Raw genomic sequence first — 15467 nt, 5'->3', positions numbered from 1 at the left:
CTAGGCTCTAATAGGCTTCACATTAGGGTGGGCTTGGAGCGCAGAGCACTCAGAGCCCATCCAGGTGGGTTTAGAAAAGCAAATTGATGTTTGCTTTTCTAACAATGAACCGGCTCTCCGCCAATCAGGAAGTGCGGGTCTGATACCCATCATGTGATTGGCTGAAAGGACAGGCGCTCCTATTGGACGCCTAGCAGGAGAAAAGAAGAGGTGCAGGGAGTAAGCAGCTCGCCGCTGCCCGTCCCACATCTCACCGCCGTCACCCACTGCCTGACCTGCCACCAAGATGGGGCAAGTGTTGGTCAGACAACAGGGGTGGGGGGTGCTGAGGGTCACAGTTGGCTGCATTTAATGGCACGGTGGCTGCATCTGTGCCCCATCAAATGCAGCCAACTGTGCCCCATGTGGGGGGCTGAGGGTCACAATGGCTGCATTTGATGGGGCACAGTTGGCGGCATTTGATGGGGCACAGTTGGCGGCATTTGATGGGGCACAGTTGGCGGCATTTGATGGGGCACAGTTGGCGGCATTTTGATGGGACACAGTTGGCTGCATTTGATGGAGCACAGTTGGCTGCATTTGATGGGGCACAGTTGGCTGCATTTGATGGAGCACAGTTGGCTGCATTTGATGGAGCACAGTTGGCTGCATTTGATGGGGCACAGTTGGCTGCATTTGATGGGGCACAGTTGGCTGCATTTGATGGAACACAGTTGGCTGCATTTGATGGAGCACAGTTGGCTGCATTTGATGGGGCACAGTTGGCTGCATTTGATGGAACACAGTTGGCTGCATTTGATGGGGCACAGTTGGCTGCATTTGATGGGGCACAGTTGGCTGCATTTGATGGAGCACAGTTGGCTGCATTTGATGGGGCACAGTTGGCTGCATTTGATGGAACACAGTTGGCTGCATTTGATGGAGCACAGTTGGCTGCATTTGATGGGGCACAGTTGGCTGCATTTGATGGGGCACAGTTGGCTGCATTTGATGGGGCACAGTTGGCTGCATTTGATGGGGCACAGTTGGCTGCATTTGATGGGGCACAGTTGGCTGCATTTGATGGGGCACAGTTGGCTGCATTTGATGGGGCACTGTGGCTGCATTTGATGGGGCACAGTGGCTGCATTTAATGGGGCACAGTGAGGCTGCAATTGTTTGCCCATGAGAGGCTTCTGGTGAATTTAGTGGGTCACCAACTCTAAGCCACTCAGCATGTCACGGAGCTTGGTGCCTCTCCGCATGGGTTTGCCCACATTCATGTTGCATAAAAAAAAAAGATGGTGGCCATCTCTAAGCCTGGGGGCCCCATAATCTCCTATTGCCCGGGGGCCCCATGAGTTGTCAGTCCGCCCCTGGCTGTCCGTATCAGCAGAGAGCGGAATTGCCCGCTGTAATAGCTTTCATTAGAACTTCCAGTGTTCCTGGGGCTCATGTCACATAGCTCCACCTCTTGGTCCGGCACCTTTGATCGACAGAACGCCGGTCCAGTGTCGGACATGTGACGTCATCAAAGGCGTTGGGCTAAGAGGTGGGGCTATGTGACGATGAGCCCCGTGAAGTCGGGAAATTCAAATGAAAGCTATTACAGCGGGCAATCCCGCTCTCTGCTGATCCGGCCGGCTTGCCTCTTCCTCTGCACAGGTGAGGCTGTATTGGGCACAGGCAATGCTGTATTGGGCACAGGTCACGCTATATGGGGCACAGGCAGTTCAGACTGTATTGGGCACAGGCAGGCCAGGCTATATGGGGCACAGGTCACGCTATATGGGGCACAGGTCACGCTGTATGGGGCACAGGTCACGCTGTATGGGGCACAGGTCACGCTGTATAGGGCACAGGTCACGCTGTATGGGGCACAGGTCACGCTGCATTGACACTAGGGCGGCTCTGGGGGGCCCCATACAACATTTTGCTATGGGGCCCTGTGATTTCTAGTTACGCCCCTGTCTGGAGTATATGCAAATTGCCATCCTAAACAGACTTTGTGTTAAAATTAATATTTGTGCAATTGCGCAAAACTTTTGGCCAGGGTTGTAACATGTCATGGGCACAGGGTGCATACAGTGAGGTTAATTTCAGTGCACTAAAGAGGATCCGAGGAGGGATAAAAGGAGGGGGGAGAAGCAGGGGCCTCTATACAGACTATACCGTAAAGGTGTCTGGCCTCTACCCATGCCGACCATATTTTCTGAAACTTTTTGGGGCAGTTGTGGCCCATATATGTGAGCTTATACAGTGGAAGAGTAGCATTCGCCATTGTTGTCCATGTAAAAATCCTAGGCGGTTCAGGTGTCTTCCAGAAGGTGTGGCTTTTTAGAGAATTTCACAGGGCCCTTCAATTGAATCGACTTGACTTGCATTGTTATAGGTATTTAGTTAATACATTTAAATTGTAGTCAACATCCATATTTATTGGAAGTGGTGAATGCGTATGAGTTAAAAATTGGCATCTTATTTAATAGTGTGTTATTTTGCATTCATTGAGCTAAAAATAGGAGGGCGAACCTGTATCACTTGTTGGGAATTTTAGGAGTATTTTATTTTAACACATTGGGGGTTATTTACGAAAGGCAAATCCACTTTGCACTACAAGTGCACTTGAAAGTGCAGTATCTGTAAACCCCTGTAGATCTGAGGGGAAGCTCTGAAATGAGGGGAAGCTCTGCAGATTTTATCATCTAATCATGTGCAAGCTAAAATGCTGTTTTTTATTTTCCTTGCATGTCCCCCTTAGATCTACAGCACCTGCTCTTTTAGTGCACTTGAAGTGCAAAGTGGATTTGCCTTTCGTAAATAACCCCCATTGTGTATGCTCTGTGAGATCGCCAGCTGTTAACATTATTGCATTTTTATGTTTCTTTGCAGATGAATGCAACAAATGATGGGACATATGTAGTTCTCAGTGGATCAAAGGGATACATGGATTTTACTCGGATCGTGGAATGGAAAGATAAAAGGTAATGATTGGTCACAGTGATCACATGGTACCGGCAGTGGGCTGGCACACTGATCTGTCAGATTGCACCGCCGTATGGCCCATGGGGCACTCATCATGTCCACCCAGAATGAGAGCACTCCTGCCTGGCCATTATTTGACTATAGGCTGGGTGGGAACTGGTTAGCTAAGGGAAACCAGCAGTGAAGCCGCGCTGCACTTTGTCAATAGTGCAGCAGTCATATGTGATCTGTCTCAGAAGGCTGCGGGAGAAGGAGGGGGAGCCGGACTTCCACTCGGATCACCGCGGCGACTGTTAAAAACAGGTACTTCTGACAAGTTCTCTGACACAGGACATAACAGCGGCTGAAAATGTTGTGTTTGGGAGGGAGCTAAGGGGTAGATGAGCAGAGAGCTTGTCTATTTAGACTAAAGCTCTGCATGTTCCTTTGTTTCCTCCAATCAGCTCTCACACAGTGTAAGCCTACACCCATTGCTGAATTGGAATACAAAGATTTCTAACATGAGTTGCACTTTCCAAAGTGTGTAGAAAGGGAAAGACAGCAGATATACATGTAAAACTTATGTGGGGAGATTTGTTTCAACTCTGTGTATCATTTGAGGCTGTTCATTTCACTGAGTATGGGAAAGGATTTATATCCACTTAAGGCCTGGTTCACACTATTGTGAATTGGATCCCTGCATCCAATTTGCAATAGCAGGAGAATGTGACCTGCTCTCTATGGAGCCGCTTCACATATCTTTGATGTGGCTCCGGTGTGAATTTGCACAGGAGCCCTGTGTGTCTTTTGGGCTGAAATCGGACCTGAAACGGTGAACCAGGACGCACAGGACCCCTGCTGGGAGCCGCATCGCCATCCAGTGTGAACCAAGCCTCAAGTCCCACAACTTTATATTTCCTATCGGACTAGGCTCAACCCCCTCTTAGACCCAAACCCCTTTAACCCCTGTCATGCCGGCCCTCCTTCCATGTTTTTTCTCTCCTTTTTACTTCCGGGCCTCACTTGTACTTATTTGTCACACTGTCATATAGTTGTAAATAAAGATAAAATACATTTTACAGGGATGACTAACACCATAAAATGAATTTATGCGTTTAAAAATAGAACTATCTATTGCACTTGGCTAGAATAACTAGTCTCCATTGATTAAATCACTGATTAATCAAAAAAGGTCAAAGTTCAGTCTGTTCCAAAGCTAACAAAAAACTCAAAATACAAGTGAGGCAGCTGCCAGTTTACACAATAAATAATCCTTCTTGACCTTATCAGCAGTGGGCAGACTCATTCTCGAATAATCACACTTATAGGACTTCAAAGTCCTGTGAATTTGAAATGGAACTTTGAGTGCGACTTGGATGTGTCTCGTCCCTCTGCAAAGTCAGACCCACATATTTCATTGAACTCTATGGCCCTCAAGTTGCATGTAAGTTGGAGAAACGTTTTGCATGAACTTTTGAAGTCACTGCGACTTTAAGTTGCACATATGAATGGGTATCATTAGAAAACGTGGGCCACAAGTGTGAATGTGGTGTTAATCACTGTACTAATAAACTTCTGTTACTGTAACAATACACTTTTAAATCATTAAAATATCACACAAAATAACGGGTAACCTGTCCGAATCTCTATATCTCTATACATTAAATTGATAATTAGTAACTGGACCTGACAAGCGGCACTGTAAAGGTACCCAGAGACATCAGAAAGAGTTGAGTTTGGCTGGCACAGTATGACCCCCTTTTTATTTATTGACCGTTTTTTTTATACATGAGTAGCGCTCGCATATGTAAACAGTATTCAAACCACACATGTGAGTTATGATTGGTAGAGAGAATAGAGAGAGGTTTTTTTAACGTCACCTATGGAGATTTTAAAGGGTAAAAGTTTGTCGCCATTCCACGAGCGGACGTAATTTTGAAGCGTGACATGTTGGGTATCAATTTACTTGGCGTAACATTATCTTTCACAATAAAAAAATTGGGCTAACTTTACTGTTGTCTTATTTTTTCATTTAAAAAAGTGTATTTTTTCCCAAAAAAAGTGCGAATACGGTGTGACAGAAAGTATTGCAACGACTGCCATTTTATTCTCTAGTGTGTTAGAATAAAAAATATATATAATGTTTGGGGGTTATTATTAGAGGGAAGGAGATGGCAGTAAAAAAAAACACATTAGAACTGCTGTTTTTTGCTACATGTAATGCCAATGGCCACCACAAGATGGCCACTCCTAGATTCCTTCTGCAGGCCTCGGCTTCCTTCTGTGAAGGCCGCAAAGCCGCGGCCTCAATTACCGGCGGACGCGGGCCCGCCATGATCGCGCCCTGCGCCGGCCGGTAAATGAGGCCACAGCTTTGCGGCCTTCTGCAGCCCTAAGCTTTCTTGTCGCAATTGCGACCTGGCACCCGGATTTTGTCGAGGCCTGCCATACAGAGCCAGAGCAAGATTTTTGTCTACTCGGGTGAATATCCATCCTCCTGAAACCCTCCCCCCCCCCCCCCCCGCTCACTGACAGGAGTGTGTAGTGAGGGGGCAGAGTTATGCATTCCCTTACTGTTTTCGGGCATGTGGCAGGTAAGGCAAACTAGGGCCAATGGATTGGTGCAGGGCCAATGTGGTGCATCTAATTAAAAAGGGAGCAAAGTCTTTAATGAGTAACTATAGGCCTGTTAGTTTAACTTCTATAGTTGGGAAGATACTGGAGAGTTTAATAAAAGACCACATAGATAAGTTCTTGCCAGAAAAAATATTTTGAGCAACAGACAGCATGGATTCATAAAAGACAGAAGTTGTCAGAGAAACCTGATTTCTTTGTATGAAGAGGTAAGTAAAACCTTGGACAGAGGCGTGGCTGTATACGTGGTATACTTGGCTTTTGAAAAAGCATTCGATACAGTTCCCTGCGCATGGTTAATGTGTAAGGTAAAGTCTACAGGCTTGGAAAGATGAGTTTGTAAATGGATAACTGGCTAAAAGACCAAATTCAGAGAGTAGTGGTTAATGATTCTTACTCTGAATGGTCTAAGGTTATCAGTGGTATACCCCAAGGTTCAGTGCTGGGACCCTTACTTTTTTAAATATCTTTATAAATGATATTGGGTCTGGGATTAAAAGTAACATTTCAGTCTTTGCAGATGACACCAAGCTATGCAGTGGAATAACGTCCTTACAGGATGTCGCCAATTTACAAGCCGACCTCAATGCTCTGTTAAATTGGGCGACTATCTGGCAGATGGGGTTTAAGGTTTAATGTAGATAAATGTAAAGTTATGCACTTGGGGGCTAAGAATATGCATGCATCATACCTTCTAGGTGGGAGTACAACTGGGGGAATTCATAGTGGAGAAGGATCTGGGGGATCACAAGCTCTACAATAGCATGCAATTCTTGTATTAAGAGAGGTATGGACTCCAGAGACAGAGATATAATTGTGCCCCTGTTCAAATCATTAGTAAGACCTCTTCTGGAATATGCAGTTCAGTTTTGGGCACCAGTTCTCAAAAAGAATATTGGGGAACTGGAGAAAGTGCAGAGAAGGCTAACCAAAATAAGAGGCATGGAGGAGCTCAGCTATGAGGAAAGATTAGAGGAACTGAATTTATTCTCTCTTGAGGGGAGATTAAGGGGGGATATGATCAACCAGTACAAATATATAAGGGGTCCATATAGTGAACTTGGTGTTGAGTTATTAATTTTACGGTCATCACAAAGGACAAGGGGGAACTCTTTACGCCTAGAAGAAAATATTTTTTTATCTCCAAATACAGAAAGGTTTCTTCACAGTAAGAGCTGTGAAAATGTGAAATAGACTCCCTCCAGAGGTGGTTCTGGCCAGCTCAGTAGATTGTTTTAAGAAAGGCCTGGATACTTTCCTAAATGTACATAATATAATTGGATACTGACATTTCTAGGTAAAGTTGATCCAAGGAAAATCACATTGCCTCTCGGGGGATCAAAAAGTAATATATTTTCTCCTGCTGTAGCAAATTGGATAATGCTTTGCTGGGGTTTTTCACCTTCCTCTGGCTCAACTGTGGGTATATGGCAGGGATATGCAATTAGCGGACCTCCAGCTGTTGCAGAACTTCAAGTTCCATGAGGCATAGCAAGACTCTGACAGCCACAAGCATGACACCTAGAGGTAGAGCATGATGGGACTTGTAGTTTTGCAACAGCTGGAGGTCCGCTAATTGCATATCCCTGGTATATGGGATTGTGTATATGGGACTGTATGATATTACTATTTATCTATTTTAAGGGTTGAACTGGATGGACTTGTGTTTTTTTTTTGGTTTTTAATTTAAACCTGACTAACTATGTAAAACTTCCACGCCATGCCTGGTTAGGAGAAAGGGCGCCACTTTTGGGAAGGAAGATGTTTTTTTTCAAAATCTAAATCCCCAGCAAGTGGCTGGGGATTTGAATTGTACTACTCACCCCCCCCCCCCCCCCCCCCATCCTGGCATCCTAAGCCTTATGCTGGCACCAGCCCTGATCCCACACATTGGTTTGACAATCTTTGCTTACAAAACACTAGAACAATTTAATTGAACATTTTTTTTTTTCTTTTCCTCCCTCTCAGAAATCTATCATGGTGGTCTTCAGATACATGCAATATGATTAATGGCACAGATGGGACCTCTTTTCACCCATTGATAGATAAAAAGGACATTCTTTACATGTTTTCATCAGACCTGTGCAGGTAAGAAGGAAACCTTTGTTAAAATTAATCTTGCAAGATGCTGTAATCTATTATTTAACCTGTTGTGTTCCCTGTTGTCCTATGAGCTACTTTACCACAACACTTCTGGCTCTACCTTGAAGAACCTAACATAACAGTTGAGAGGATGTTATGAACTGAGGGCCAGATCCACAAAAGGGATACGCAGGCGTATCTGCTGATACGCCGTCGTATCCCTGTTTCTATCTATGCGGCTGATTCATAGAATCAGTTACGCATAGATTTTCCTAAGATCCGGCAGGTGTAATAGTTTTACACTGTCGGCTCTTAGGATGCAGTACGTCGGCCGCCGCTGGGGGCATTTCTCGTCGAAATTCCACGTCGGGTATGCAAATTATCACTTACGGAGATCCACAAAGCTTTTTCCCTTCGTTTTTTTCCCGTAAGTGTTAGTTTGCCGTCGCAAAATTAGGGCTGCTTTTACAAAGTGTAAACTTAGTACACCATGTAAAAGTGTACCCTTCTTTCCCGCGTCGCTGTCAAATTTTTTTTAACATTTTTTTTTCCCGCCGCAACTTTTTTTTTTTCTTTTACACCCGTCGCGATTATCAAAACTTGGCGCAACGTAACTTCGCGCAAAGCACTTCGGGAAAATCGCGTCGGGAGCATGCGCAGTACGTCCGGCGCGGGAGCGCGCCTAATTTAAATGGGACTCGCCCCATTAGATTGGGCACGCCTTGCGCCGGACAGATTTGAGTTACACCGCTGCAAATTTCTAGGTAAGTGCTTTGTGGATCGGGCACTTAGGTAGAAATTTTGCGGCGGTGTAACTTAAATAGGAACATTTAAGTTAAGCCCGCTGGCTGTGGATCTAGCCCTGAAAGTACAAAGATCGTGATCACACCTTAAAGCCATAGAAAAACTGCACCTTTTTAAAAAGAACAGAAAATAAAAACCCTGCCAGACAATGGCATAATGTGCTATTCACAATGGGCACATTCTGAAATACTTGCCTTAGAACGAAGCCCTCCAGCGCCGCACTGTCACCGCTAGCAGGGTTTCCATTTTCATCTGGCCTTCCTTCAGAGTTCGTGTGCTCCGGCCATCTGATTGGCCACGCCGCGATGACATCACTCCTGCGCGGGCGGTCCGTACCGTAGCACGGAGCTCTAAAGGGATGGTACAGGTATTTCTCTGGGAGAGCAGAGGAATCCAGAGCATGCAGCTCCAGCTGTACTGTTCTGTACTGTATCTGTGACTGCATAGAACAGGGTACAGAGTGCTCCTAACTAACAAATGGGCTTGCCTTTTTGTTAGGAGCAGCATCTGCTCTATTTTCTGTTTAGGAGAGTGGTGTAAGAATTATGCTTGCACCAATCATTGTTCATTTCCCCCATTGACTCTAGTGCAAAATAGTGTGATACTTAAAATGGAACTAAACATATTGCTTTAACGGTTTCCCAAAACTGATAACATGTGCAGCACAATGGAAACTCCAGATCAAAGAGACTAAGGTGGCAGATTCTTTAGCTAAAGGTTAGGTGGGTTTTGTTCTGCTTTAAGTCATAAATTGTTGATAAACTAGTTGATCACAAAGCCCAACAATAGCAGCCATTCTAACCACGAACATAAACGATTCGAATCTTAGCTGGTTCAGTGGGGAATGAGATTCAAACCATATATGGGCAGGTTGATTGTACCCAAGTTGATTGAATCGGCCTGTCGGATTTTACATACAGTTATTGCTAGTGGCTATTATAGCCAATGGCCGTAATTGCTGAATTATGGGTGAATCTGTAATGTCTGTTTTTTTTTTTTTTTTCTTGGTTCCCCAGGCAAGGTTCACAAATACCTGTTAATCCTGCCAGGGAAATCCACCTAATGCAGTTTAATGTAATGCAATGATGCTGCACTGCTCCTGAATTTAGAGTATAGTTGCCACTTTCATGTAAGCTTTGCTTACTTGTACTACAGTCATTTAAATGTTGTGAGGGCATGACTAGTATCATTGTCAAGCCTCGTACACACGACCGGTTTTCTCGGCAAGAACGCTGCTGGGAGAGCTTTTTGCCGTGAAAACTGCATGTGTATGCTTTCTCGTCGAGAAAACTGCCGGGAATCCCGACGAGAAAAATGGAGAACCTGCTTTCTATTTTCTCGTCGGGATTCTTGGCAGAGTGTTTCCTGCCAAGAAAACCATTCATCAGTATGCTTACCTGTCCCCAGGTAAACCCGCGGATGCTCAATGAGATTTCGACGCATTAGCGGTAGCATACAAGGGTAGTGTAGGGTGTAGCAATATGGCGGCGACGGCATTTAATGTGTCGAGCGCCGGCTCGTCGTAGTCGATGACGTCACTGCGTTCTCGCTGTTCTTTTGAATGGCCATCTGTATGCACGGCAAGCTTGCCAGGAATCCCGTCAGGAAAACCAAAGTTTTTTTTCCTGACGGGATTCCTGGCCGTGTGTACAGGGCTTAACTGTTGCTTCACAAGCCTGTAGCTTGTCAATCAGCACGTTGACACACCTAGTCCTGCCCACTGATTTCTGTATTACTAGTAGACATTTGCATTTGCTTTTGTTCGAATTTCGGAATTTTTGTGTTCGTTTTAACAAACGATAACGAACGTGCAGGATCCTAAAGATCCAAAATAGAAAAAAATGCTTTATTTTTATTTGGTTGTGACAACCGTTCGATATAGATAGAAGATTCGACATGACAGTGACAATAGCGATCTGTGTCTATCAAACCTGCGGTTGAATGTGCCTAACCTTAACTCGACATAGAGAGAAAAGATTCGACATTATAGAGACATGAAGATTCGATGAAACATACGATCGTTGCGAGCGGACTTTTACGGTCAAATGCTCAACCCATAAGCTATAGAAGAATTCTAATGTTGGTTGACTAGTAATAATAATAAATATTATTGCTAGTCATACAACATTAGAATTCTACTATAGCTTGTGGGCGGAGCATTCGGTCGGAAATGTACGATCGCAGCATCGTACAGTTTAGCTGCTTTGTGGAATCTTCTTAGTACATCCGACAGACACCATAAGCCTTCAATTGACATAATCGACCTTAATTCGGATTTTCATACAAATGCTTTTTTTAACGAAACAAAATAAATAAAAACGAATTTCGGGAGTAATTAAATAAATTTATTTTTTCAGACTAAACCAAAATTTCGAAATGAAATATTTCAGTGTGCACATGTCTCATTACTAGCACAGCATATGTTGCTGAAAGACTCCCACTGTGATCTGCAGTGTCTGGGAGTGGAAGTGTACGGCCTCGTACACACGAGGGGACATGTCCGATGAAAACGGTCCGTTTTCATTGGACATGTCCGCTCGGAGATTTCGGTCTGATGGTTGTACACACCATCAAACCGAAATCCGCGTGGACAGGATACGCGGTGACGTGGCCGCGACGATGACGTGGCGACGTGCGCGACCCTGGAAGGTCAATGCTTCCACGCATGCGTCGAATCACTTCGCATGCAAGGGCTTTCGGCCGAGCAGACATGTCCGGTAAGTCAGACAGACGACCGAACATGTCTGACGGACTGGCTTCCAGCGGACATGTTTCTTAGCATGCTAAGAAACATTTGTCCGCTGGAAACCTGTCCGATCCGCCGGACATTTGTCCGGTCGGCTGTACACACGACCGAACATGTCTGCTGAAACTGGTCCGCGGACCAGTTTCAGCAGACCTGTTCGGTCGTGTGTACGAGGCCTAAGAGACCTAAATGTAGGAGGATTTGGTTTGGCCAGGGAAGGTAAAGGAATTTTTTTTTTGTTAAGTATGAGACTTGTGCATCATGTAGTAACTAGATTTGGTACTTGGACTACCATACAGGAATCTTTATGACAGTAGTACTTTAAAATGGAACTTGACTCAAAAAGTGAAGAAGACATGCTGTGTTTTTGGGAATGGCCACATGGCATTTTAGGTCATTGACATGAACCCTCATACTACCAGCCCTCTCTGTCAGGTTCCAGTTACTATTATTAGTGGAATTAAAGTAATTTTGTCATTTTTAATGCATAGCTTTGATTAGAATTTTGTTTCTGATATCTATCTATATGAAGTACAGCTTTAAACACAGACTGTTCTTTAGTTATGTTTGATATTCTATGATGATTTTTTCCCCCCAGATCTTTGTACGCACTTTATGACTCCACAAAAAGTGTAAACGATATTTTAGCCTTCCGTTTTGTCCCACCTGCAAAGATTTTTGCTAATGTAACTATCAATCCTGACAATGCTGGTTTCTGTGTTCCCGCTGGAAACTGCCTGCCATCTGGACTGCTGAATGTCAGCGAATGCAAACAAGGTATGTTCTTCCATTGCATGCAATGCCGTATGTATTCCACAGAAACACTGATCATGTTCTGGCAACTAAATGGCCATCTGCCACAAAAGATCTGGAAGTTACACATTCATACTATGGTTAGAAAATGTACATTCAAATTGATATTCTAACAGCTCACAACCTAAATGAGTGCGACTTTGTGACCAGATCATTCAAATGTTTCACAGGATGTTTGAATATTTTATCTACAAACACTGTATATACTCGCGTATAAGCCAAGGTTTTCGGCCCTTTTTTTAGGGCTGAAATAACCCCCCTCGGCTTATATTCGAGTCAGTACCTGAATTCTTGACAGGCGTCCATTTTTTTTAAAGTAGCGGTTTCCTCCTGGTGTTTTGCGATAGGCATTTGACACTGTGTTCCGCCTATCACAGAGGGCCTCTCATACTCGGACAGTTTCCCAGCAGACACTGTGTTCAGTGTTCCGCCAATCGTGGACGTCCTCTTGTTCGAGGATGAAAGAATGTCTGTGATTGGCGGAACACTGAACACAGTGTCTGCTGGGAAACTGAGTCCGAGGATAAGCAGACCTCCGTGATAGGCGGAACACAGTGTCAAATGCTTATCGAGGAATGGAACACCAGGAGGAAGCCGCGACTTTAAAAAAATGGACGCCTGTCAAGAATGCAGGTACTCGGGCATAGTGAGACTGTAATGGGCACAGTGAGGTATGGCACAGTGAGTTTTCAATGGGCACAGTGAGGCGTGCAAATGGACGTTGTTGACCCTCTTTTCTGCTTACAGTGGCTGCTGCATTCTCACCCTCGGCTTATACTTTAGTCAATGAGGCCTTGTACACACGATCAGTCTAAACCGATGAGAACGGACTGAAGTTCAGTTTCATCAGTTAACCGATGAAGCTGACTGATGATCTGATGTGCCTACACACCATCAGTTCAAAAACCGATCGAGTCCAACGCGGTGACGTAAAAAAAAAAACAACGTGCTGAAAAAAAAGAAGTTCGATGCTTCCAAGCATGCGTCGACTTGATTCTGAGCATGCGCGGGTTTTGAACCGATGCTTTTACGTACTAACCATCGGTTTTGACCTATCGGTTATCAGTCCATCAGTTCAATTTTAAAGCAAGTTCTATTGGACCGAAGGATAACTGACTGATGGGGCCCACACACGGTCGGTTTGGACTGATGAAACTGAACTTCAGTCCGTTCTCATCGGTTTAGACTGATCGTGTGTACAAGGCCTAAGTTTTCCCATTTTTTTTTTTTGTGGTAAAATTTGGTCCTCGCATTATACTCTGGTTGGCTTATACTCACTCGAGTATACGGTACTTCCTATTATACAGTTAAACAGTTTCACCACTTCTGAATCTTTACTGCCTTCTACTCAGATACATGTATGGCTGGATCTTGGATAAGAGCAATATACATGCAGGGAAACAAAGCACACAACCCTACTGTTCTCAGTTTAAAACTCTCATTTAATGTATAGGATAAAATACTGCACTTATAAGAAATGGCACTATAAGCAGTGCTGACCATATATCCCATATATCCCAGATAGCCGTGGGGTGACGTCATGTACTAGGTTCCTCGTCCTATACATACATTACGTCCAATAGTTGGGACTTCCTCGGTACTCCTGCATCCACTCATCTGAGTAGGAAGCAGTGAAGATTTGGAAGTAGTAATTTACTCTATCCCTAGAGAGGGAAAACTGTGAGGTGTGACCTACTGTTAATGCAGGGTCATGTCGGTGAGGTGAGAGGCCATTTTGCATGGGTGGTGGATTCACTTCAGTTTTGGCACCGTGGTGATTTTTGTTGATTTGAAGTTCAACTATATTCATCGACTTATCACAATTTTGGCTGCACATTTGGACATTTTGATGGACTGTATTATAAGTTTGGAAGTGTATGATACAGAGAACAAATACCATATTCTTGTTATGCACATTTAATATGATGTCATATATGCACATTGTTTTTCTTAATACTGTCAATTGGCACATATGTTGGCACATATGTTGGCAACTCTAGATTTTTTAAGGAGAGTTGCGTTGCACCATTTTGGATATTCGTTTATATAATAAGTTTTGAATAGCTTCTAGGTGTTGGCTAGCAATTCACTGAGCACCAATTTTTGATTTACTAAAGAAGATTCCGCCGATTAATTTTTTACACGCTACCTATTATGACCTTTTCCAAATGTCTGTACTTGTTCATATCTTACTGAACGCTGTCCCTTTTTTGTTTCTCTTGGCGGATTCCAGTTTGATGTTGGTTCAGTCAAGTACGGTGTTTCTCCCGGATCAAGCTTGGGACCCTTACTTTTTAGCATTTACATGTTTCCACTTGGCCAACTGTTTAGATCACATGGGCTCAATTATCACTTCTATGCTGATGACACTCAGATATACATCAACACTAAACCGGATTCTATCTTGGTTGCTTCTATCCTATCGAACTGTATTTGTGATATGAAAATATGGATGTACATCAGGTGTCCCCAGTGGAGCCCCTCCGTACACCAGGCTTTCCCAGAGGCGTCCCCCCTTACACCAGGCATTCCAGTACAGAGTGGACAGTGGAGGAGCCCGCCGGGTGGCTGCCAATAGGTATTGAGCTGCGGCACCGCCCACCCTGCCCCTTCCCACATCATTCCACAGACAGACAGCAGCGGGAGGGGGTGGTGCCGCAGCTCAATTGCTATTGGCAGCCACCCGGCCTCTTCTTGTTTGGTCTTCAAGAAAATGGCGGTCGGCAGAGATATTGTCTCCGCTCGGCCGCGGACCTCTAGCGGTGGCGGTCTTCAAGAAAATGGCGGCCAGCGGAAACATTGTCTCTGCCCGGTCACGGTCCTCTAGCGGCAGCAAAAAATCGGGGGCCTCGAGTAATTTGCGGCGTATAGGGTGGATTGGCTCTGCCTGTCGGGTTTCACATAGACTTTAAGATAATCTTGCTCACCTATAAGTCTCTTTAATGACTTTGCACCACATTATCTCTCAACTTTTATTAATTTACTCCCCCTCCCCCCCACCGTAACCTATGCTCCCTTAAATTCTGGTCTTGTGTGTGTCCCCCCTACTCACCTACACTCAATGGGAGACAGAGCCTTCTCCTGTTATACTCCAAAACTCTGAAATTCACTTCCAAAGATCATCTTGTCTAAACTCATTCAAAATCAAATCTTAAAACTTTGTTCTTTATACAAGCTTTCAGGTAATTGTCCTTTTTTCCTTTATTTTACCTTGTGTATTTCTTGTGTTTTTTTTTGTAAAACACTTTGAGAAACTGAAGGCACTATATAAAATAAAGTTTATTATTATTCCTTAGAGTACGGTATATGTGTCCTGATTTGTTTTAACTTGCACATTAAATCTGTTTAATAATTTGTAAAAATGGAATGAATGCCCAGCAATATATTACAGATGCCCATTTGATCATTATCAATATGACTGATATGATTTAAAAAAAACGTTCCAGTA

The 15467-nt window shown here is 44.2% G+C and overlaps 1 protein-coding gene across 3 annotated transcripts in view; it reads left to right on the top strand.

The window, feature by feature from the left end:
• Positions 1-15467, top strand: part of SCARB2 (scavenger receptor class B member 2) — a 109739-nt gene that overhangs the window by 49606 nt on the left and 44666 nt on the right. For all 3 annotated transcript variants that reach the window (XM_040327839.1, XM_040327828.1, XM_040327844.1), the window contains 3 exons: positions 2869-2960; positions 7543-7662; positions 11805-11983. In XM_040327839.1, coding sequence (XP_040183773.1) covers positions 2869-2960; positions 7543-7662; positions 11805-11983 — 391 coding nt within the window. The remainder of the gene's footprint in view (positions 1-2868; positions 2961-7542; positions 7663-11804; positions 11984-15467) is intronic.

The sequence above is a fragment of the Rana temporaria genome, chromosome 1 (genome assembly GCF_905171775.1).
Source record: "Rana temporaria chromosome 1, aRanTem1.1, whole genome shotgun sequence".
In the NCBI taxonomy this organism is placed as follows: domain Eukaryota; kingdom Metazoa; phylum Chordata; class Amphibia; order Anura; family Ranidae; genus Rana; species Rana temporaria.
This window is presented reverse-complemented; position numbering and strand designations above follow the sequence as displayed.